The sequence below is a fragment of the Neomonachus schauinslandi genome, chromosome 1 (assembly GCF_002201575.2).
Source record: "Neomonachus schauinslandi chromosome 1, ASM220157v2, whole genome shotgun sequence".
Taxonomy (NCBI): Eukaryota; Metazoa; Chordata; class Mammalia; order Carnivora; family Phocidae; genus Neomonachus; species Neomonachus schauinslandi.
The window spans coordinates 116147930-116172497 of record NC_058403.1 but is presented as its reverse complement, the minus strand read 5'-3'; the positions used below and the strand labels follow the sequence as shown (position 1 = coordinate 116172497).

The following is a 24568-nucleotide window of genomic DNA, read 5'->3' as shown; positions in this document are numbered from 1 at the left end:
CCCAGCCCGTCCGCCAACAACTCACGCCTTTCCCACGTTTTCACCGCAGGCCCGCCCCTGGCCTAGAGGCGCGCGGGCGCTGGGAGACGCGAACTCCCGCCAGGCGTGCCCCGCCTCGCCCCGCCCCCAGGCGCGCGCCCCACCCGGGTGAGGAGCGAGGAGAACGTTGCCCCGCCCCCCTCCTACCCAGGCGAGAGCAGTCCGGGATGGAGTGGCAATTCCGCAATTCATTTATTTTTTCCCCCCTTACGGGACCGTTTCCATGATAGCAAAAGAGAGGCCCCAGTAAAACTCAACAATCATAAAAGATTAATTGTTAACCAAAAGTCATTTCACTACAAGACCTCGCCAGCTTATGCCTCCCCCAAGAGCTGGAGCTCCGCCCTCGCGGAGCCGGCCCCGAAAGCCACCCCCGCGGGCTCGCGCTTACGCTTTCCGGGCGGCGCGCGACGCGCTCGCTCCGCCCCGCGAGCCCCGCCCCCTGGCCCCCTCTCCCCCCTCTCTGGAGAGCCAGCGTGTACGAATCGGGGCGTGAGGCGTCAGGGACGCGCGGGCACCTCATCCTTCCCACCTTCCTACACTGTTGCTACTTTTCGGTGTGAGACAGTCCAGCTTCTCTTCCCCTTCCGTGAGTCCCTCTTTCTCTCTCCTCATAGACCCCGCTCGCCCCACAGGCGGCCGCCGCAGCTCTCGCGCCGCCAGCGAGCAGTACGCGTGCGCGCGCGGCCGCGCGACCGTCGGATCCCCGCGCTTCCCCCCCCCGCCCCTCCCGCTCCTCCCGCTCCTCTATAACTTGGTTGGCGTGCAGAAGGCGCCGCCGGAGTCGGAGGGCGGGGAGCTCGGAGGAGGGAGCTCGAGAGTTGTGGAGACTAGTGACTGGGAGAAGTCGCAGCCTGCTTTGGTCGGCTCCTTCCCGCTCCCCGTCTTTCTCTCTTACACACCTACTCCGCCTCCCGCCCCAGCCCGCGACCTCGCTCCTTCTCTCGCCCGGGGGCCCCTGCCGGTCGCTCTCCGGGTTTCGGCGCGGCGGGGGCGCCCACGGGGTGCCCTCGCCCTCCGGGTGCGTGTGGACGGGAGGCGGGCGGGATGTGGCGCCTGGTGCCCCCGAAGCTGGGCCGCCTGTCCCGCTCGCTGAAGCTGGCGGCGCTGGGCAGCCTGTTGGTGCTGATGGTGCTGCACTCGCCGTCGCTGCTCGCCTCCTGGCAGCGCAACGAGCTGGCCGACCGGCGCTTCCTGCAGCTCAATAAGTGCCCGGCGTGCTTCGGCACGAGCTGGTGCCGCCGCTTCCTCAACGGACAGGTGGTGTTCGAGGCGTGGGGCCGCTTGCGCCTGCTGGACTTCCTCAACGTGAAGAACGTCTACTTCGCGCAGTACGGCGAGCCCCGCGAGGGCGGCCGCCGCCGAGTGGTGCTCAAGCGCCTCGGCTCGCAGCGCGAGCTGGCGCAGCTCGACCAGAGCATCTGCAAACGGGCCACCGGCCGACCTCGCTGCGACCTGCTCCAGGCCATGCCCCGCACCGAGTTCGCGCGCCTTAACGGCGACGTGCGGCTGCTCACGCCCGAGGCGGTGGAGGGCTGGTCGGACCTGGTGCACTGCCCCTCGCAGCGCCTGCTCGATCGCCTGGTGCGCCGCTATGCCGAGACCAAGGACTCGGGCAGCTTCCTGCTGCGGAACCTCAAGGACTCGGAGCGCATGCAACTGCTGCTGACCCTGGCCTTCAACCCCGAGCCGCTGGTGCTACAGGTAGGCGCGGAGCCCGGGAGGGGGGCGTCCTGCCGGGAAGGGCCGCGCGAGGTAACCGGAGTCGGAGAAGTGGCTCCGCCGGCGCTCGTTGCCCCGTTTGGACCCGGCCCAGCTGGGCCAGCCTGCGGGCGTGGGAAGGGGGCGGCACTGGGGGACCCTTGGGCGCTGTGTCGGATTGTGGAGGGCGACCCGGCTGGTGGAGAGTCTGTTCTTGGCACCTAGATACGGGCGCATCTCGGATTTGACTGAGGATCCTTTAACACCAGAGGGAGCGCGTCTTGTATGTTCCCAAAATGTCTCTCCAGTGAGTTTCCTTGGGCTCTTGTCCCTGCCTTTCTGCTTTTATCCACCGGGGTTTGCACTTCGACAGCGCGGTCTGTTCACGAGCCCTTGGACCTTTCTTAGTTCTTAAGTGTTTCTGTACCGCGTTTGCTGTCCCCTTTGGTGCTCTTCGTGCCTGGCCTAACTTCGGCCCCAAAGTCTTTGTTTTATTCTTTAGCTCACTAATCTGGCGGATCATTGGGGCAGCTAATTTGGGGACAAGCTGGGGAATTGAGACTGTGGTCAGGTTAATCCATTGAGCCGTGCTTTGAGTAGGATTAGGAAGAGGAAAAAGTAAGGAAGGCATCGTTGGACTTGGGGCTGGGAGGATTTGAGGCCAACACGGACATTTTCATCCTGATTCTGTGACCTGCTGTATTCATCTAGTAATTTGGCTGCAGGAAGATGAAATATTAGGCCAGGGTGAGAAAAAGGGGAAAGAGATTCTTATCTCTCTCGTCTAGTTGATTTATTGGCTCTCTCGTGACTTTATTTTGAAAACAAACACACCTTTTAGGGGAGTAGGTTGGCATCTTTTTAGTGGTGACCGCAAAAAAAGAAAACCCAAAAAACTGTTGACCTTTGGAGTAGTTACTGAGTTTCTGCACATTCCCACCCGGCTTTAGTGTGGTGTCCTGGGATAGTGGTTACAACTGTGCGCTTGTGACCCTTCCTGTAATTGCAGGAAAGTTACCTTGCTCCTTTTCCATACGTTTTGCTGTTTATCAAATACAGGGGCGGGGGGGGGGGGGATGACTTAAAATTAATAACTGACTTTGGTATACTTCATGCTCTTTCTGTGCTGCTGAGAATGTTACTAGTGGGGGGGGTGTGGTTGTACAGGATTCTTGGTGGGGTTTTTTTTTTTAATCTGAAGTGCATGAATAGGAATGTACGGTATTCATTTACATTGCTTTCTTTTCTCAAGTTCTCCGCTGCCCAACTTAGCTGCCCAATTTAGCTAAGAGCAACCAGCTTCCTTTGATTAATTCAGCCAGATAATTTTAACATGAAATAAATACTTTGCCTCAAAACTTTAGTGTGGGTCTTAGTAAATTTTAAGCTGTCAGAGGATGTATCTAACGGGGGGTTACATTTAAAGTACAGATTGTGTATTAAACACTGCTCTCTTTAACAGTGAATGGTGTATAAAATTGGTTAAACTTCTGAGAAATTATTTTATTAAGTAGTTTCAATAAAACTAGTCAGCCTCTAAAGCTTAAGTCCGTATTTGTGATATACATTTGACTTGAAACTTTTTTTTTTCCATTTAAACTATCTTTTATCTTTGAGAAATAAATGTTTATATTAGGAAGGTTGGTCCCTGTAGAAAGCTTTAGCAGTGTATTTGCAGATAATCTGTCAAATTCTCTGGGACCCAAAAATTTAGTAAGGAGCTATCTGAGTAGTAGTTCACATTTTCTGTGCTTGTAATAGTGGGTGCCTATTGAAAGGTTTTTATCAGGTGATTCTGAGTATTGGTATATTAGAAACAACAACTAGGACTAATATTTTAAGAAGATTATATATCCAGTTCTTTATAAAGATATCTTGGCATTTGATTTGCACTAAGGAAAATCTGTTTTATTTGGGAAGCTTTTATATTAAATTTTTGAAGTTTGAAGTTGTCTTGAAATTTTCAATTTACTTTCTAGTTGAGATAGGCACATGTGCTTGTACCTTCTTTTCTGATTAACTCTTCCCTCAGACTTTCTGTTTTCATCTTTAGTGATAAACAACTTTTTAAAAAAAAATCAGTTATATTCTTGTAATTTAAACTTAGTGACACCATTGTTCTGAGTGGGTGATAGATGGGTTATAGGATAAGAGTTTCTTTTTAGTATATGAGGAAATAGATGTTAACATGGTTAATTTTGGCTTTTGTATATTGCATTTGATATTTAGGCAGCTAGTAAGTGCTGTGTGAAATATAAATTTGGGGTCTTTAATACCAGTCAGTCGTATTCGTATGTTTAATTTTTTACCTGATGAACAAGCAAGTTGAATAAGATTTATTTTTAAATAAATTTTCACAGAGCTGCTACTTTCTTTATAAAACCACTTCATCTGTGGGAAAAATTAGTGAGTTAAGTATGAACAATGCAATTGAGGTTTGATGGTGGAGTAAAACCACTAAAGTGAAAGGAATCTTAAAATTCTGTGATCAGGTACAAAGATTGTTACTAAGTCAAATCGTATTGTTTGTTATTTCTGCTAACTAGACAAATGAGTACAAGTTTAGTATTTATGTGGGTTTCTGTAAAACTAATAGCCCAAATGGTAGTATGCGGTATTAATGATAGAAAACCTCACTCAAATTTGGGTATTTTTGCATTTTGGTTCATGTACCTTAAAAAATATTTTTAAAGATCCAAGCATGTATTTTACAGCTTAAAGAGGAACTCAACATTTTTTTTTTTTCCAGGAGAGGGAGCTACTTCTTGAATTTTTGGACAGTTGGTGACAAATTAGCTTTTTCTTATATTGTCCAAAAATTACCTTGGGGGGGTGGAAAAAGTCTTTTGAACTGACTTCATCAAACTACTCTTAACAAAAGTTCCAGTGTGGTAAATATGCTTCCAAAATAAATATTTAAAAATCTCCTTTGATAGGTACTAAAGAAAGAACTGAAAATGTATATAAATTTTGCCCATTAAACTTGCATCTTCTGATTTTAAGAAACAATAACAAATTAAATTTTCTATTATGCCTTGAAAGAAGACATGGAAGGTACTAAGTGTCTGTGTCTACCTTATCTATGTAAGGCTATATAGATTTGTAATTTGTAATTTGTAGACTTAGCCAGTATGAAATGGTATGAAAGTACAACTCTCTTCCCATCGTTGAATAGTTTTACTAGCTTACAGCAGCTTATCTAGTTCAAAGGAAAGTTGTTTGGCTGTAGAATTATCTTCTAAAAATTATAAACATCAAGAAACAAGATAACTAGAACCTTTATCTTCTACACTCATACTGTTTTTCTTCACAGTTTTACTTCACCGAGAAATATGTTTTAATTATAAGTATGCCATAATCCTATGAAGAAAACTGAAGAGAGGGACTTTGTTGATTTTTTTATTGTGTAATAGTATTCTTGGAATATTGGAAAATCAAGGTGAAGTGTTTTGACAAGATGTCAAGGTTATTGGTAAATTTTCTACCAATATTTGTAGTTACCTCTTCTTGAATTTATAGAAGTTGTGACTGTTTTAGAGAAAAGTACTGTCTGGATTTCCTGAAGCCCAATCCATCTCTGACTTGATGACCTAGAGATAATGATGATGGTCTTATTTATAGAAATAGAGAAAGCTCTTGTTTGTTTAAGATGGAGAAATTGGGAATTTGTCTGACTACATTTGTAGAACTTTGTCTTAAATTCTCTGAATCACAGTTTTAATAGGAGTTCCTTAATTTTTGCAGTACTTAACTGTCATTTACGCTATAGATTTTTAGCTTTTATTTCAATTTTTGTAAATGACATAGTACATGCAAAATGCATTATATAGTGCCAAATTCCTATTAAGCACTCAGTAAGTGTTAGAAGTTAAATAAGGTAAAAGTAACTTTATCTAGTGGTTAATCAGCTGTTTTGAAGCTTGTTTGGAATATGGATCACCTTAAAATAGTTATGATTCAGACTGTGAGCCATACCTTTAGTTGCATTGATGTAGGCCATCCCTATATCACATGATGAATTTTTACAGAAAATGTTGAGTGAATGTTGTTTTGTCCTTAAAGATACTTCCTAAAGGAGAAGATATCTTTAAGGTGCACGGCCCAAGATACGGTTTTTGAAGTAAACAAAAGATTGTGGCCATTTAGCTGTCTTACTTTGGACAAGTTGACAAACTTTTTTATGGGACTTATCTATAAAATGAGACTATTGGATTGGGTCCTTTCCTTTTTAACCCCAATATCCTTTGAGTCTCAAATCCTTGATTTGAGAAATTATTTTTTTCTACTTCTGAGTTTGACTTTAGCTGGTGGGTTTAAACTTCTAAAAGGGGCTTGGGGGTTTTGGTGCTTGGTCCCTGCTAGAAGGTATGGGAAGGAGGCCAGGATAGATAACCCATTTTCAAGCTTGTCTTCCTCCCAAATTTTTACACACACTAAATCAGATTAAAACAAAACGAAAAAAACAGAGATTGCCTTTAAAGGAAAGAAATATGGAGCTCAGTGTGGCCAAGTATCTTGTGGGGCAATAGCATTTTGAAAGAATGTTCCAGACTTTGTCTCAGGAGTTTCTTTGCAAGCAACAGCTTAGGGAGCTACCTACTTCTCTCCCACTGGATGCTACTGTGATAACTGCATTCCCAGATTTTCAGAGATGGTTCTGAGTAGGTAGTTCTAAGTAAAGCACTTTTTATCTAATTCATAACCTTAAATCTAGAGGTTTTGGTGTTTTTCTTTTTCTTTTTTTTTAAATCAGAGGTTTTATCGACACTTAAATGTGCTTCATGAAAAAAAAAAAAAAAAAAAAATAATTCTGTGTACCTCACTCACAGCCAGAGACTTTTATGTTGGAAAGATTATAGAAACAGGCAATCACCCTTAGGATAGCACCACTTCCAGATCAGTGGAGCAAAATAATTTTGCCCCACTGGCCTGTTTTCTGGATTTATTCATGTCTTCTCACCATTATTAATTCTGAGGTCCCTTCTGTACTTTGTCTAATCTACAAACTATTTTCCTTTGTATTTCCACCACATAGATCAGTACATATTCCTCACATGTTGGTAGGGAATAGAAGGCTTACTTTTTGGGGATTTGCTTTCTAGACATGGGTAGTTTTCTCAGGATCATCAGACTGGTTTTTATTTTGTTTTTCTGGTGTATGGTTTCTGGCCTACTTCCTGTATTTCAGTCATTGCTGTTAACCTCACAGAATAGCTGACATTTTTTTTCTGTCTTCACTTTTCATTCATTATGCATATATTGAACTAATATGACCTTAGAATATAGGCCCTGCATTTTCCCTACACGTACAATGAACTTTAGTAAATAATTTTAAATTACTAGTGTAAGATGTGGATAGTTACTCATCCTGGTCATAGACCCTGAAAGGTTTTAAATTGTGTAATCAAACCTTTAATCCAATTTGTATGTCTTTATTAAAATAGATTCTTGATAGGAAGTTATCTGAAATACCTGGAAGCTGTTTGAACTTGTAGCCCTGGATTTAGAATCAGAAGAATTGGACTTTATTTGTTCATTTGGTAAATAGTCTGTTATAAGGCAATTGGATTCAAAGGATCTGTCTAGGCAGCAAGTAGTGTACTGGGCAGGAGGTGGGTATATAAATGAATAATTACAATCAGTATAGCATAATAAGCTCTATAAAAAAAAAAAGGTACCTGCACTATGTCAAATGACTCATTTAGGGAAAGACATGAGTGTATCTTTATAGGTGTGGATACCAGGGAAGATTTTATAGGCGAATTGAGTTCTGAAGGATAAATAGGATTTTGCCCATGGATGGGGCCTGGGGGGACAGGCAGAGTGGTGGGGGCGGTATTGAGATAGCATTCTATGCTAACTCAAAGTTGTTGAATGGTCACTTAATGTTTTAGAGCCTTAGTTTCTTAATAGGAATTATAATAGTTACCTATAACAAGATTGTTTTAAAGAATAAAGGAGATAGGGTTATTCAGATAATATACACAAAATGTCTTTAATTGTAGTTTTTTTTTTTTTTACAATATGTTAGTACTTTGCAAATCAACTTATGTCATTTTTAGATAGTTGTAGTTGAAGAGTTCTTTAGTACATTATGTTGACATCTATCTTAGAAATATATACATTTTACTCTTCCTATGACAGACCTTCAAATGTTAACTTATTTACATATATACACACCATAAATACCTATGTAGTTGCTGCTGCAGGCTGTAGGTTTTTTGAATAGTAATTAAAAGGAGGGTTAGGGATTTGTCCCATATGAAGTACTTTGTAGAAAGAATATTGTAGGAAATAGAGTTTAGATAAAGATTCAGTAATACAAAGCAAATAATTCAATATTTCTCTAAGTTATTATAGTTCAGTAATTCTAATTAGTACAGTAACAAGTGATAATTTAAAAAAAGGGTTAGGTCTGGTCTAATTTCTTAGACTGAGACACAATCTTAAAAGATCATCTGAGGGTAGGTATGAAGCTTCAGGGTCGTCTTCGTATTTTGCCTTTCTAGTGCACATTTGGAGTTTTAACTGAAGTGAAAAGATCTGGCAAGAATTGTGTGGCATTGCTCAGTAGTTCCAGGAACTGATCTATATACCCTTAGGATACAGTGAAGATGGCAGGCCAGGACACAGTTTGTGCAGCCTTTGTGTTCTGGGACACTAGGTGTGGGCGGCAAACAAAAAACAAGATAATTTCAGACTTTACATACTATAAAAATAACAAAGCAGACTCCTGTGATGGATTGGGGATGGACTACTCTTAATTGGATGGTTAGGAAGAGTCGCATTTTAGCTGAGGTGTAAATGATGAAATATACGGCCAATGGTGCAAAGATCTGAGGGCAGAGTGTTTTTTGGACAAGAGATTTGGCAAATCCAGAGGAGCAGGGAGCATGGGAGTAGGGAAGCCTGATACAATATAAGATCATACAGGTGGACAAGGATCATATCCTATACAGCTTTGTAACCATGCTTAATGAGTTTCAGATTTTTTTTTTTTTTCAGGGCAGTGTGAAACAGTAGAAGTGTTTTTAGTAGGGCTTGATTTGGGAGAATGGACTTTAAGGAGTAAAAGAGAAATCTGAAAAGCTTTTGCACAAGATTGTGGGAGAGAATGGTAGTTTGGATTAAGATGGTTGCGATAAAGGTTATAAAAAGCGGACAGAGCCAATATATTTTGGAAAAATAGTTGACAAGACTTGCTGATGGGCAAAGGTATGATGGAAAGGGAAAAATAAAGAATATCTCCTGGGGTTTTGATCTGAGCAACTACTAAATAATTCCTTATTATGATGTGGAAGCCAGAAAAGGAATGGCTTTGGGGTAGGGGAACCAAGAGTTTTATTTTGTCTATAGTGAATTTAAGGCAACAAAAGGAATACAAATCTTAAACCAGGCATCAGGTTTAACAAAGAGAGATACTGTGCTACTTAGAGGATAGTTTGGTCTTTTTCGGAAGGGTGATGTTAATTCAGTTTATGTTTTAAAGGAACCAGGGGAGTAAGTTAGTACTTACTATTCTACTTGTCAGACTTTAAAGAAATTAAGTCTTGAGTAAAGAAAGCAAGGTAGCATTCTTGGGTTATTGGGTCCAAAGAAACTTATATTATATCCTTTTTCTTTCTTTGAAATTTTGTCTTATTGGAAGCAAATGTTTGAGGATGGTGTTTGTAGATATGTATTTCAAATGTGGATCACACTTGGCTGATGTGACTGTAGGTAAGAAAGCATCAGTTGAGACAAGTAAATTTATGCATATTTAACACTTGTGGCCAAGTGATTTTTGGGGGGGGGTTCATTTCTTAAACTATTATAAAAGATTATTAGTTTCTATTAAACTTATGTAGATTTTTTTGTTGATGCATTTTGACATTAGTTTCCAATTTTAGAAACAGCTATTGGACATGATATTCAGTGAAATATCATAACCTTGCTATTTTCAAGGCATTGCTTAATAGTGTTGGAATTCTAGGTGGGTGGAAAATGGCATTCAGAAAATCATTTAATGAAATAAATGGAACATATCCTGTAACTTGGAAATCTTGAGATTATTAAGATTCTACAATATTTACAATGGATTTTGGCCACTATTTAGCAATATAAATTAAGAAGCTAAAGTCTTAAGAGAAATTTTAGCAAAAATTAGGTAACCATTAAATCATCCCAGTAATTTTACTATATTCCCCCTCCAGACAGTTCACAAAACTGTGAACACATTAGTCTGTCACCAGTACAGTTGACTAATCTCTGTGAACAGCTGTTATAACATGCGTTACTACAATAGGATTTTGTTCATATTTGGGCTTTTAAAAATAATTTGAAACTTAAATTGAACTTTTAAGCATATTCTATTCTTTTGATAACATTAACTTTTGATAAGTATCCTCAAGTTTAAATTAGTGTGTGCTCAGAAATGCCAGTTCTGTAGAAAACCTATAACCAGATTTTAGATTGTATGTTTTGATTATTAATAGTTTTTTTTTTTTAAGTCAGCTTTTTATTTAGGAATTTCCTCCTTTAAAAAATAAGTGTTGTAATACATCTTTTTAGGCAAGCTACAAAGTTATGTTCCTTTTAATGGAATGTTGTGAAGTAGTAAATGACTATAAAATATTTTATTTCTTGTATTAAAGGAAGTATGATCTTTTTTTTTAAAAGATTTATTTATTTTAAAGAGAGAGAGAAAGAGCACGCGAGAGGGCAGGAGTGAGCATGGGGCGGGGAGGGAGAGGGGGAGAGAGAGTCCTAAGCAGACTCTGAGCTGAGCGAGAAGCCTAACATGGGGCTCGGGCTCGATCTTAAAACCCTAAGATCACAACCTGAGCCAAAACCAAGAATTGGACACTTAATCCACTGTGCCACCCAGGCATCCCAGTCTTTTAAATTTAGTATACAAACCCTATTTTTGGTGATGTAAGGAGGAGGAAAAAAAAAGAATAGGTCACAAGTTCTAGAGTTGACCTTACTTTAATCTATCAGTTTTATTTGTACATTGTATGTCTTTTTAAAATGACATGTTGTGACAGAATAAAATGACCTTGTTAATCTGGTAGGACAGTGGTTACTGATCAAAGGGTATTATGATATTGTAAAAGCTTTTGTTTTTTTTTTTTTTTTTAAAGAATAACATATATCACAGGATATTTGTTAATTCCAGTATGTACAATGTTTCTGGATGTTAAGGCTTTTTGTTTTTTTGTTTGTTTGTTTGTTTGTTTTTCCAAAGCATGTAGACCATGTTGAGTTTGTGTTTTATTCTGTAAGTCCAAGCATGATCTTGTCCCTACCTCCCTTTACAGACTCTATTACCTCAAGCCATTTCCTCCTCATTCATTTTTGTGAAGCTACTTTGGCCTTTTCTTTAATAATGAGAAGACTGTTTCTAACTCTTCTATGGCCTGGAACATTTTTACTGCCCCCTCCCCAGTCTGTCTAATATTATACTCATCTTTTTGATCTCAGCCTAAGTTGCACTTCCTTAGAGAGGCTGCCATTTACCACACAGTCTCTCTTTCTCAGCATACTCTACTTCATAATTTGTAACAAATTAGTAATTTATAATTTATGTCTATTTAATAATCATTCTCCCAACTCAGGTTAAAAAAACTTCCTGAGAATAGGGACTGTTTTATTTACAACTGTTTACTTAGCATTTCAGGATGGTGTTAGGCTAGATCTAGAATTTTTTAATACAAAATTTGTATTCTCTTCATTCCACAGTGACTCTCTCACTCTCTAACTCCAGCTGCTTACAGTAGTCAGTGAAATGTGGGTTAACCTACAGTTTCTTATCTGCAATTCCAAATTTAAAAACCTGTAGAAAATAGGGTTTGTCAAATTAAAAAAAATATGAAAACACGAGATTTATGTGCTTTATTCCACTTAGGATGTATAAGCTTACATTATTTTCACAGCATACTATGTCCCAGATTCTCCGTAATATGAGATTGCAATATATGCAAAACTTGGAAACTTCTGAAACAGGAAGATATTGGATTGAGGGGTTTTACTAGCCAGACTTTACCTCTTTATCTGTGTGACTTTAGGCAGATCACTTAAACTGTGCTAGTTAGATTGCACTAGATTTACAACTCATGTACTTCCAACTCTAGAATTCTTAGATTTCACATCCCTGTTATAAATCACATGAACTATCATGTTGGTTGGTTTTGATCAATAAATAGATGATAGATTACTTCAGCATTTAGGATTTTGTGGTGCTTAACTATTATAAATGAAAAGCAAATTACAATGCTGAGTTTATGTGTATACATGTTATCAAGTTTTAATTTTTTTTGTATTAGTGCTTGTGGATGCCCTATACATTTTTCATAGCATTAAGCCTTCCCAAGGTTTGGTTGCTAATTTATATATTTCACTGTAAATTAGAAACTACTAGAGGAAGTGATGATGCTTTTCTAATTTGGTGGTTCTTGACTATATTTGGAAGATGTTCATTATTTGTAGATGACTTTCAGTAAGTGATACGATAATAAGCATAACTTGATGAATATCTGGACTTCTTATTTAGTGGATTTAAATAGGAAGTAAAAAATGTTTTGGTAAGCAATTGTTTATAAAGTAGTATAAATCTGCAAAGTACATTTCATACTTTTTCCTTTGGTTCTTGGATTGTCTTGATGGATATATATGGTGGTACAAATATTATTCCAGTTTCACAGATAAAAAGACTAAAGCTCTTAGAAGTTTTCGCTTTGCCATAGTCACAGCTCATGAGATGCAGAGTGATTTGAAGTCCATTATTTACTTGTTTATTGTCTTTTAAATATACAAATTTTATAAAATGTTATATACCATAAAAAATATATCTAATTTTTCTAGTCTTTAATATCGAGTGTATACATTTTATGTCACCTTCATTTCATTTTCTCTTAAAATGGAAGATGACCTTAGTGATTTTGTTTACTTATTTCTGAAACTTTGACTTTAAGGTACTGTCAATGCCTGTAATATTATTAGTAGTATTATTTGAGTTTTATGGTATCCAAGAGGTTAGCTTGCAGTTTTCTGTTACCAAAAAAAAGAGAAAGAGATAAAGAGACATAGTGATTTATTTTAGGTTTCATATTCAAAATACTTTTTATTTTGTAAATTAACTGAAGGCATTTAATATTTTTTAAAATCTTATCAGTTAACCATGTTTATCTTAATACTTAAATTTCCACTTTTAATTTTTACATTGGTAGGAATAGTCATAGAAGTTTCCTTTGGGTGCTCACCAATTTAATTTTTTTTTTAAAAAAAATACAGTAATTGAAAGGAAATACATAATTTTATAACTTTTGTACCTTTGTACAATTTTAAACTAATAATTTAGTTTTAAAATTTGACCGGTTATACTTCGATGTATATTCAACCTGATGTAAAGCCCTTAACAAATAATTGGAGTGCCTCCGGTCAAGTTAGAATTTAAACCATTCCACGTTTAAAGATTCCATCCTGGGCGCCTGGGTGGCTCAGTTGGTTAACCAACTGCCTTCGGCTCAGGTCATGATCCTGGAGTCCCTGGATCAAGTCCCGAATCGGGCTCCCTGCTCGGCAGGGAGTCTGCTTCTCCCTCTGACCCTCCCCCCTCTCATGTGCTCTCTCTCATTCTCTCTCTCTCAAATAAATAAATAAAATCTTTTAAAAAAAAAATAAATAAAGACTCCATCCTTCAAATGAAAAGTATTTGTACATATTTTTTCAATTGTAAATAACTCATTAAAATACACACATTTTATGTCCAGTTACTTTAAACTATGTGCCTGTTCTTCTAGGCAATTTGAAAATCTGATCTTAAGATTTGTTTTAAAATAGGGGCGCCTGGGTGGCTCAGTCGTTAAGCGGCTGCCTTCGGCTCAGGTCATGATCCCAGGGTCCTGGGATCGAGCCCCACATCGGGCTCCCTGCTCGGCAGGAAGCCTGCTTCTCCCTCTCCCACTCCCCCTGCTTGTGTTCCCTCTCTTGCTGTGTCTCTCTCTGTCAAATAAATAAAATCTTTTAAAAAAAAAAAAGATTTGTCTTAAAATAAAAACTGTGAATCTCAGCAATAAACTTCTTATCCTAGCTATTGTGGGGTTTTTTGTTTTTGTTTTTGTTTTTTTGTTTTTTGTTTGTTTGTTTGTTTTTGCCCTCTTGGAGTTTGGTAATCAGAAAGTAAGAGTTGTGTTTCTCATTGCTTGATATATTTAGCAAATCCACGCTGTAACATCTTAAAATTTTGTCTTTCAAACTCTGCTTGACCATGATAATTTGGTTCTAAGCCAGAATTGTTTTAAATAAAAATTATGTTTTGGCTTCCTTTGGGCATTTTCTTTGTGCTATAGTGTGTTCAATAGAATTGTTTTCTCATTAATGAAATCTATTTTGATTATACTATGAAAAATTCCTGTCATCTGAGCTAGTGGTGTGGATTCATTTATTAAAGTTCTTCCAAAAGATTAGGTAGCAAGCTATATGAAAGAATTGTAGTGCTCTTCTTAAAATGAGGCATAACAGGATTTCAGTTAACATTGTCAGAAATCACTGTATGAATATAAAATTGCTCAGTGTGACATTTGTTCATATATTTTATCCTCTTCTATGAGGGACTTGGGTAATGAAGGGTATATTTGACTGTCATTTGCCAGTTGGAAAGGCTCCAAAAAACAAGGAGGCATTTGTACATGTGCAGATGTTGGCAGGGTTCCCTTTTCTCCTGTTGTCAAAGACCGGTTTATTTTCACAAAGATATATTTGTATCTGTCCTACAGTATAACATGTGAATAATATACCAATAATGTATGGAGGAATTTTTTGTTTTACTTTTTGTGGGACAAAACTATATAATCTCATATATTACCAATTTTTAATGCTTTTCCTTTTTTCATTTAATGTCATAGACTTTATACATGAATACTTCTGGGAAACAGTTAAATCTTTTGTAATTATTTGTGTAAATTTTGAAGGTTAGGAGGTATTTTAAAATTGGGAGAAAAAGTTGAAAATAAGATGGTTAGCAAACATTTTTTTGCAGTTCACATTGGACATGAGCAGTCTCACTTTTCCCAGTACCCAAAAGAAATAAAAAATTCTCAGGTATAAGATGAAAAATGTGCTTCCCTCCTCCTTCTTGCTAAAGAATCAGATGTTGCCTTTAAATTAAAATTGAATCAATTACTATATTTAAAGATTCATACTATTATATCTAAATTTTTAATTTACATAATTAGTGTTTTATCACAAAACTGCAGATATTAAAATTTAAAAGAAAGTTACACGTAAAAAGAAAGTTTCTGTGCATTAATAGTTATAGTTGAAAGGAAGCACAAATGAAAATAGGTGATTATGGATCAAGTTTAGTTCTAAGAACATTTTGTTTTAAAGTTGATAAACATATTAATATTAATGATATTACTGATTTTTTTTCAATATTATGGAAGTTCAGGGTAAACTTAATATTACTTATTTTCATAAGCAGTCCAAGAAAAAGAGCCTCATCTCTAGGTCTTTAAATGTGTGTAGATTGGGGTGCGTGGGTGGCTCAGTCGGTTAGGCATTTGCCTTTGGCTCAGGTCATGATCCCAGGGTTCTGGGATCGAGCCCTGCATTGGGCTCTCCACTCAGCGGCAGGTCTGCTTTTCCCTCTCCCTCTGTGATCTCTCTTTCGCTCTCTCTCAAATAAAATCTTTCAAAAAATGTATGTAGATTGTTCAATTTTAGCAATAGAAGTAATCTGTATTTATATTCTGCAGTGTTTTGCTCTGTTTCCCCTACAGTGTTTATGTGAATATCATTTTATAATTTCCCCCCCATTTTAAGGAAAAGTGCTAGGCTTCCTCTATACTTCCTCTAGTCATGTTATCTTCCAAGAAGTTGTTTAAAACATTACTTCCCATCCTTTTGCACCACAATGCTCATTTTCGCACTGGAAAGTATCTTAGATAAAGCCTGACATTTAAGTTTAAAGTGACTTGTTTATCAACGCGAAAGACTTTTATTTTAGGATGTTAATTTTCCCAGTGGTTATAAAATCCATTAGGAAACCTTGTTAATTAGGAGAATAAATAATTTTAAGGTTGAGCTAAAGGTGAACAGAAATACAGTGGCAGTAGAAAGGGAAACAAAACTGACTTGGGACCAGAGGTACTTGGAGTGCAGGTTGCATCAATAGGATATCAGATTGCTCTTTACTAACCTTTGGGTGTAGGTTAAGAAACACTTCTATAAATCCCTCTCTAAATTGTACCCCACCTGCTTGTGGACTAGGTAGGGTCTCTATTAAATGCTCTCTTAGGACCCACACCACTTCCTAGTAACTAACACTTATACACAAAATTATTTGCTTAGTATCTGTCTCCTCTTCTAAAATTTTTATTTTAGAGACTGTTTAGTTCACTCTTAATTGCCAGCAAGTACAGTGCATGGTGCCTGGTAAATACTTGCTGGCTAATAGGCCTGCAGTGCTGTTCATTCAAAAGAAAAGATGGTTGACTGTACTTACAAGTCAAAAAGATACAGGAAAATGTAAATACTTCCAGATTTGGTAATAAGGAAGGTGCCTTATGTTTGTTGATCAGTTTGGTTCTGAAATTTATGAGCAAGACTTAGCCTGTTTTAGCTTTATAATGTAAAGTTACATATTTAAATTTTTTTTTCAGGTTCATAGTAATGGTATGAATTAGAAAAGAAATCACATTTATCTCTCTCCAACTCCTGAATATAACAAGAAATCCAAGTAATGCATGCCTAGTAATAATCTCTGCTGAGAGGATCTGCGGGTAGACCTAGAATATTTTAATCAGAATCTCTTATAATATTAAGATAATTCTTTTGTAGAGTTTTCCATCTGATGAAGGTTGGCCATTTGCAAAATATCTTGGAGCTTGTGGAAGAATGGTGGCTGTAAGTTATGTTGGAGAAGAACTGTGGAGTTACTTTAATGCACCATGGGAGAAACGAGTTGACCTCGCTTGGCAATTAATGGAAATAGCAGAGCAGCTTACAAACAATGACTTTGAATTTGCACTCTACCTTCTGGACGTCAGTTTTGACAATTTTGCAGTTGGTCCTAGAGATGGGAAGGTAATCATTGTGGATGCTGAAAATGTTTTGGTTGCTGACAAAAGGTTAATTAGACAAAGTAAGTATATAACTTACATTTGCTTCTTAGACACATTTTTTTAATGTCAAAGTTTGCATTTATATGAAACAAACCTTTAATTTCCTTCTTAGATGGAAGCCTTGCCTCTTTGTTTTATTTGACCAGTATCAGTAAACGCAAGCCAGTTTATTATACTTGTGCTCTTAATCACAGTTTCTCCATATTTAGTAAAATATCCTTTGGATTCAAATGAACACAGATATACTGTGTGTGTGTGTGTGTGTGTGTGTGTGTGTGTGTGTGTGTGTACATGTCTTTTTCTTACAGTCTGCTACATTCTGTGGTTTAGGAGTGTAATGTAGAATTAGGTTTTTATGTAGTTACAGCCTATCAGAGAAACTGTTCTGCTCTCATGGAGGTCTTATTTTTCTGTGGGATCACTTACAGTGATGTTCTGTGTTCCATTGTTCTTTGGGGTCCCATGGTGATTTTCATTTTCTTTTAACCATTTAGATCATTTCTAGCACTGCAGATCCCTAACTTTGATTTGACATTATTACATTTTATCCAAAATTTTGCTCTCCATTTATTTGTGAGCTTGTCATAGGGGTAAGTGGACAGACTGAAGTGTTTTGAAAATTAAATGCCACAGGAATTTTAAAATGTCAGGGACAAAGCCTGTAACTCTATAACTAATCTACTTAATAAAATAAACTGAAAAGTGGTTGTTCTATGGTGACGGTCTTATATTTTTAATCCCCTCTTCTCCTGTCATATGAGGATCTTTTGATGAACTCGGACCAAAAATGTGTGGCACCTGGGGAATGCAGTGAAAGTAACAGTAATTTATTAGGTTGACACTTAGGTTTTGCATGATCTTATCTGATCCTTGATTTTTCCCAGTACTTGTTCTGATTCCATACTCACCAAACTATTTTCTTATTTCTTGACTTGCCATGTAGATCCTCCCACAGGGAATAGACACCCTGCTCGAGTGCACTCCACTTACTTCTTCCTACATTTGTGAATGTTGCAGCAGCTTACACCATCCTTTTCTTTTTTTAAAGTGTACAGTTCAGTGGTTTTTAGTATACTCACAAAGTTGTGCAACTTGACTAAACTTTTAAAATTTCTTGTAATTTTTTTATGCAGACAATCTTGGAATTCATGTCACAGTTTTATACCAACTAATTCCTAACCTTGGATGAATACCACCACACAAGTATATTCATACAGTGAGCATTGCCCCAGTAATACTTTAGCTGTGACCAGTTCTTTTCAAATGTCCCATGGTAGGGTTGTTTAAATATCTACTTTGTAAAACACCATATTTATTTATTCACACTCTTTTCTGAACTCTTCCTAGTAAATGATCTTTATTTTCTCCTTCACAGGGAGACTGAGGTTTTGCTGTGGCAACTCCCTCAGTGTCCTTCCCTTTATTATCTAAATTAGTAAAAACAATACACATTCATCTTTCTATTTCAGACAGAGTAGATCCTTCTCTGAGAACTTGTTGCATTAGTTATCTTCAACTTACCCACTCCCTCCTTAGAATCCAGTTTCTCTTCCCTCCCCATAAACAAGTATGTCTAAGACTTTTTCTGCTTTCCCATGCTTTTTAGCTGTTGTTAGAAGTATTGCTTACTCTGCTTTTTTCTACTCCCTCAGCCTCCATTCATTCCTCCACACATTAGAACCTGACTGAGATTTCTGCATTACCATTAGCAACCACCTAATTGCAAAATTTATGAAGTGACTGATTAGTAACAACTTCCTGAAATTCTTCCATCCTTTGGTTTCCTTCTATTCACGTAGTTTCTTTCTTAAAACATAAATTTGATCTTATCACTTCCTTGCTTAAAGTTTTTAATGAGTTCCCATTGTTCTTTAAGTAAAATTCAAACTCCTGTTCACATAATATCAATACCACAAAAACAAGCAATCTTATTAAAAATGAGCAGAGAACCTGAAGAAACATTTATCCAAAGAAGACATACAGATGGCCAACAGGCACATGAAAAGATGTTCAACATCACTAATCATCAGGGAAATGCAGATCAAAACCAGAGTGAGGTAATACTTCACACTAGTCAGAATGGCTAGTATCAAAAAGACAAGTACCAAGTGTTGCCAAGGATGTGGAGAAAAGGGTACCATCATGCACTGTTGGTGGGAATGTGAATTGGAGCAGCCACTGTGGAAAATAGTATGGAGGTTCCTCAAAAAATTAAAACTACCATATGATCTAGTAATTCCACTATTGGGTATAAAAACAAAACCATTAATTTGAAAAGATATATGCACCCCTATGTTTGCTGTAGCATTATTTACAATAGCCAAGATATGGAGGCAACACAAGGTGAATGGATAAAAGAGGAAGTGGTGTGTATATGTACGTGTATATATATAATATACATATACACAATGGAAGTTTAGCCATAAAAAAGGATGAGATCTTGCCATTTGCAACAACATGGATGGACCTAGAAGGCATTATGCTAAATAAACAACATGGATGGACCTAGAAGGCATTATGCTAGAGTTACAGGCTTTGTCCCTGACATTTTAAAATTCCTAAATGAAAAAGTCAGGAAGAAAAAGACAAATACCATGATTTCACTTATGTGGAATATAAAAAAAACGAAGGAAGAAGCAAACAAAAGCTAGACTCTAAAATACAGAGAACAAATTGATGGGTTGCCAGAGGGGAGATGGGCAAAATAGATAAAGGGGATTAAGAGATTTAAATTTACAGTTATTAAATAATTTGGAAAGATGAAAAGTATAGCATGGGGAGTATAGTCAATAATGTAATAATGTATGGTGACAGTTGGTGACCACATATCATGGTGAGCATTGAATAATGTATAGAATTGTCAAATCAATATGTTGTGTATCTGAAACTATCATAGTGTATGTTAATTATACTTCAATTTAAAAAAAAGCTTTGGTGAACCAATTTTTTAAAATTTTGTAACATATTTTTTTGTTGTTTTTTTTTTAAGATTTTATTTATTTATTTGACAGAGACACAGAGAGAGAGGGAACACAAGCAGGGGGAGTGGGAGAGGGAGAAGCAGGCTTCCCGCTGAGCAGGGAGCCCGATGCAGGGCTCGATCCCAGGACCCTGGGATCATGACCTGAGCCGAAGGCAGAGGCTTAACAACTGAGCCACCCAGGCACCCCAGTTTTGTAACATATTTGAATGTGAATGTTTCAAGCAAAAGTAGACTGAGTAATGTTCTCTGTGTACAAAAGAAACATTAAAGAGAAAGAAAGGGAAAAAACCTTCTTAATCAGGGCCCAGTCTGCTTCAATTTTAATATCCCTCTGTCTACTGCCCTTGATGCTTCAGCTACAGTGGCCTTTTGTTTCTTGAATGAACCTTTTTGCTTCTGGGCTTTTCCATATGCTTTTTCTTCTGCCTAAAATGCCTCATCTGTCTTCCATACACAGCTAGCTACTTGTCCTTTGAACGTTAGCTTAAATGTTATACTTGACCACTATATCTAATGCTAGGGAAGGTTGTTTCTTTCATAAACCTTTGTACTGTTAAAAATGTTTGTTTCCTTTGTAGCATTTTCCACTATTTATGATAATGTTTATTTATTTAATGTCTATTTCGCATACTTGATAGTAAGCCAGTGAGGGCAGGAACCATCTATTACTTATTTTGTTTACCAGTATATACCCTTGCCTGTCCTAGAGTAGGCATTCAAATAATTATTTGCTGAATGAATGAGCTTTTTTCACTAACCACTCTTCTGCCAACCCCTTAAGTTCCAAGGTTCCATCCTGTCTTTGTTTCTTTCCTTTGCTTTCAACATGCTTTCCAATATAATTCAGCTCTTCTCTTGGTTCCATCAAGCACTTGTATATTGATGTGTTCTAAATATGTGTACCGTACCTCTGACGTCAAAGTCCTAAGTTTCAAGTGTGTTTCTAGTTGCATGTGATATGCCCACCTGAATATCTTGTAGTTACTTTATATTTACTCTATATTTATGTATGAAATGTTAACAGTATTATGTAAATAATATCTACCTTGTCATCCAATTAGAACCTTAAACTTTACTCAAAACTAAACTCCTATGTTTCTACATTTTGGCTTTTTTTTCTGGACCATTAGTTACTGTCGTCATCTCAGCCCCTCCAGTCATCAGTCCTGTTATCTTTCTATAAAACAAGTCATGTTTATGACCACACAAGGTTCAACCTACTTCTCTAGAGTCATTTGTACCTTCTCCCCAGGTAGCTGTCTCACACTTTAGCCTCCGTGAACTTACTGGCTCCTGAATCAGCTGGAACAAGCCCTTAAGTCCATGCCTTTGCACATACCTATACTGGGCCTAGCTACTGTTTTCCCACATTTCTTTTCACTTCACACTTGCTTATTACTTAAGACCTAAATCAGAAATTGTATGCAGCTTTCTACAGCCCCAGGAAGAAGTACTGCTTCCTCTGTACTCTTGTAGCATTGAGTCTTCTGTATGGCACTTTCTCTGTATGTTGGAAAGTTTCCATCTAGACTGAACCCTTGAGTAGTTAGAGACCTTGTCTGATCTCTCGGCCTGGCATTGGTGAACTCCCACTTTATATATAAATTAATAAATTTCAATGTTTAAAATTATAATACAGTTTTAGGAACCAGTACTATTGTGTTAATAATTAGTAAATTGTTATATTTTGGGAAGGAATGAGAACTCTTTTAAAATGTATTTTTCTCTTTCTGCTTTCCCCCTTTTTACAGATAAACCTGAAAATTGGGATGTATGGTATGAAAGCAAATTTGATGACTGTGATAAGGAGGCTTGCTTATCATTTTCAAAAGAAATTCTTTGTGCTCGTGCGACTGTGGACCACAATTACTATGCTGTTTGTCAGAACCTCTTATCCAGACATGCCACCTGGCGTGGCACTTCTGGAGGACTTCTTCATGACCCACCAAGTGAAATTGCCAAAGACGGCCGACTAGAGGCCTTGCTGGACGAGTGTGCCAACCCAAAGAAGCGCTATGGCAGATTCCAGGCTGCAAAAGAACTGCGTGAATACCTAGCACAATTAAGTAACAATGTGAGGTAGTCTATGGTGAATTTTTCTTTTCTCCATTTAAATAGCACTGGCTAAAACTAAACCACCAAAAACTATCTGGAAAAATGAAATTTGGAAGTAATACATTCAGAAGATAACTTGCACTGATAAATCTATGTTAACATCAAAATAAGACATTACTTCAAAAATCTTGTGACGCTTCTGCAAATAAGTTTGTTCTTACACTTTGGAGACTTGAGCTATCATCATTGACTGCTTTGCTCCCCCGAATGCCTGAGTGAATTAATGAATATTGTGAAGCTATTGGAAATGAGTCTGATAGTTACATTGGCTTGTGTATCAAAGGGTACTTGGTATTTGACTTAGTTTCCATTACTATCATGATTTTGTGAATCTCTTGCATTTACTTTGAATGTCAAGTTAGATTGGCCTGTTTTATAGGCCATTTTTTCCTTCTGATGTATAGGTGTTTTTTCCCACTCATTTTTATGTTTTTTTTAAATTAAATTTTACACATTCAGGTTATTCTAGGTGTTTATTTAAATTTGGACTAGTTTTTGTTCAATGCTATGCAGTACACATTTACTGTTAGGGCAAGGTTCCCAGGTTTACTGTATTTTCAGAGAGCTGAATATTTTATCATGTAAATACTTTTCTCCCCACTTTCTGTGGTTTCACCATTGCATGAAATCATTCAAAGTTATTTAACAGTTACATCCCTCTATGCCTATAATTATAAGTGTACACTAAACACAAAATTTGGCGTGTTGCAGAATGTCATCTTGTCCTTTAAAGGCTTTAAGAAGAGTACAAGCATTCTACACCTTTATGTTAATGTTGATTGAGAAAAAAAAAAAACCACAGTATTTTTTAAATGCTAACTAGTCCAAGATAGTAATGCATATGCCAAAGAAATGTTAGATCTAGTGTCATGGTTAGATTTTAAAATTGGTCACCTACGTATTCTTATTACCACACTTCCAGTACTCTAACTCTGTCATTATTACGTTCAGATCTTCCTGGTTATTTTATATTGCAAAGGTAAGCTGCTTCCAGGCATATGTGACTTAAAGATATCCTACCTTATATTCTTTGGTAGTTTTGGAGAAATTACCATGGTATAGTCATCATTTGAGTTTAATTGGGTCTCATAACTTTTTATTTATTGATGGACTAGTAATTTTTATTGAAAAGCATAGTTTAGCCAGTCTGCCCAACTTGGTCTTCATTACCCCATTGTCAAGCATCAAAACATCAAATTTAAGTATGTGGATAAAAATTAACAAACGTGTGAAATTTGTGGGCTATTTTTAAAAGTTACAATATATAAATTGACTATCGCTAACATGGGTGATACTTCTTTTTTTTAATTATCGCTTTAGCATACGGCAAAGTTTGGTGTAGTGCGCAGTATTTAGTTCTAGACTGACCTTATTCTAAATCAGAAAGTGATTAAAATATGCACAACCAAAGCCAGGTTTTTCTTTTCTTTTTCTTTCATTCAGCAACTATTTATTGAGCATCAACTCTGTGCCAGGCACATTACTAGCTGCTACACACTGTCTAAACGTGACATATGGTTAAGTAACTTTACAGTGATTATCAAATACTTTAATGTAGGTATTAAGTTGAGATAGCATTGAGTTAGGATGGTACATTCATGTTATTTTACTGTTGTGATAGAAATTCTACTTGTACCATCTATAACTGGGTTGCTACAAAAAAGCATGATGAAATCAATAATGTTAACCCCAGTATAAAAACTGGGAGGAGAATGGTAAGGTCTCTCCATTATAAAATAGATTGCATTATGTTAATTTTTATACATCCATATATTACAGATATCAGCTAGCCCTCAAAGAAACATTTAAGTGCTAGAAATTTTATTAAGCTGACTTTTTACAACTTCAGAAAACTTTTGAGGGGAGTAGGTAAAATTATTTGTCAAACATTCACCACTTAGAACTTCAAATTAAATACACATTTTCAAAACAGCACCTTTTATATTTGGTAAGTGTTCATTACAAACTTTAGAATGCCAGTCACAGAGGGTTGTCTTTATGTGGCTTAGCAAACATCTATCTTACTTTGGGAAAGTGATTGTTATTGCAGACCAGGAAGTGAGAAAACACTGCCAGCAGTGATTGCTACTGGAGGTAGTTGTTACAACTACCATTTCCCCCGTGAGATTATGTGGAATTTCTTTTATCTTTGGAAAAAGTTGAGAAGATAGTAAAAGAATTAGGAATTTTAAATTACAGGGAAAAATATGTATGTGAAAAGCAATAAATATTTTGTTCACTTTGCTATCAAGATATTCACTATCAGATATTTATTATACAGCAGCAATTTATATTTTTAATCATTGCCCATTAATAGACACAGTAAAATATTTTTGAATCAGACATTTGGGGTTTGTATGTGCATTAAAATTGTCTTTTGTACTGTAAGTTACTGTTTAATTTGAATATTTTATCAGAACTGTCTCCCTGTGCCTTTATAATATAAAGTTGTTTCTACAACTTTTAATGATCTTAATAAAGAATACTTTAAGAATCACACTTTTTAGACTGTCTCTTAACTTCAAATATCTAAATTTTTTTGAATGGAAAGTGAGGTTGTGTAGGTAAGTTATTTTTTTTTCCTCTGGCATGTATTTTGATACCATTTTCAGAAACTATCTGGTTG

The 24568-nt window shown here is 37.2% G+C and overlaps 1 protein-coding gene across 1 annotated transcript; it reads left to right on the top strand.

Annotated features, from left to right (window-relative positions):
- The first annotated feature begins 597 nt into the window (after positions 1–597).
- On the top strand, positions 598–22405 carry DIPK2A (divergent protein kinase domain 2A). The gene is made up of 3 exons (XM_021678859.2): positions 598–1743; positions 16561–16864; positions 21579–22405. The coding sequence occupies exons 1-3, from the start codon at positions 1087–1089 to the stop codon at positions 21908–21910; spliced, it is 1293 nt and encodes a 430-aa protein (XP_021534534.1). The 5' UTR covers positions 598–1086; the 3' UTR covers positions 21911–22405.
- The last annotated feature ends 2163 nt before the right edge of the window (positions 22406–24568 follow it).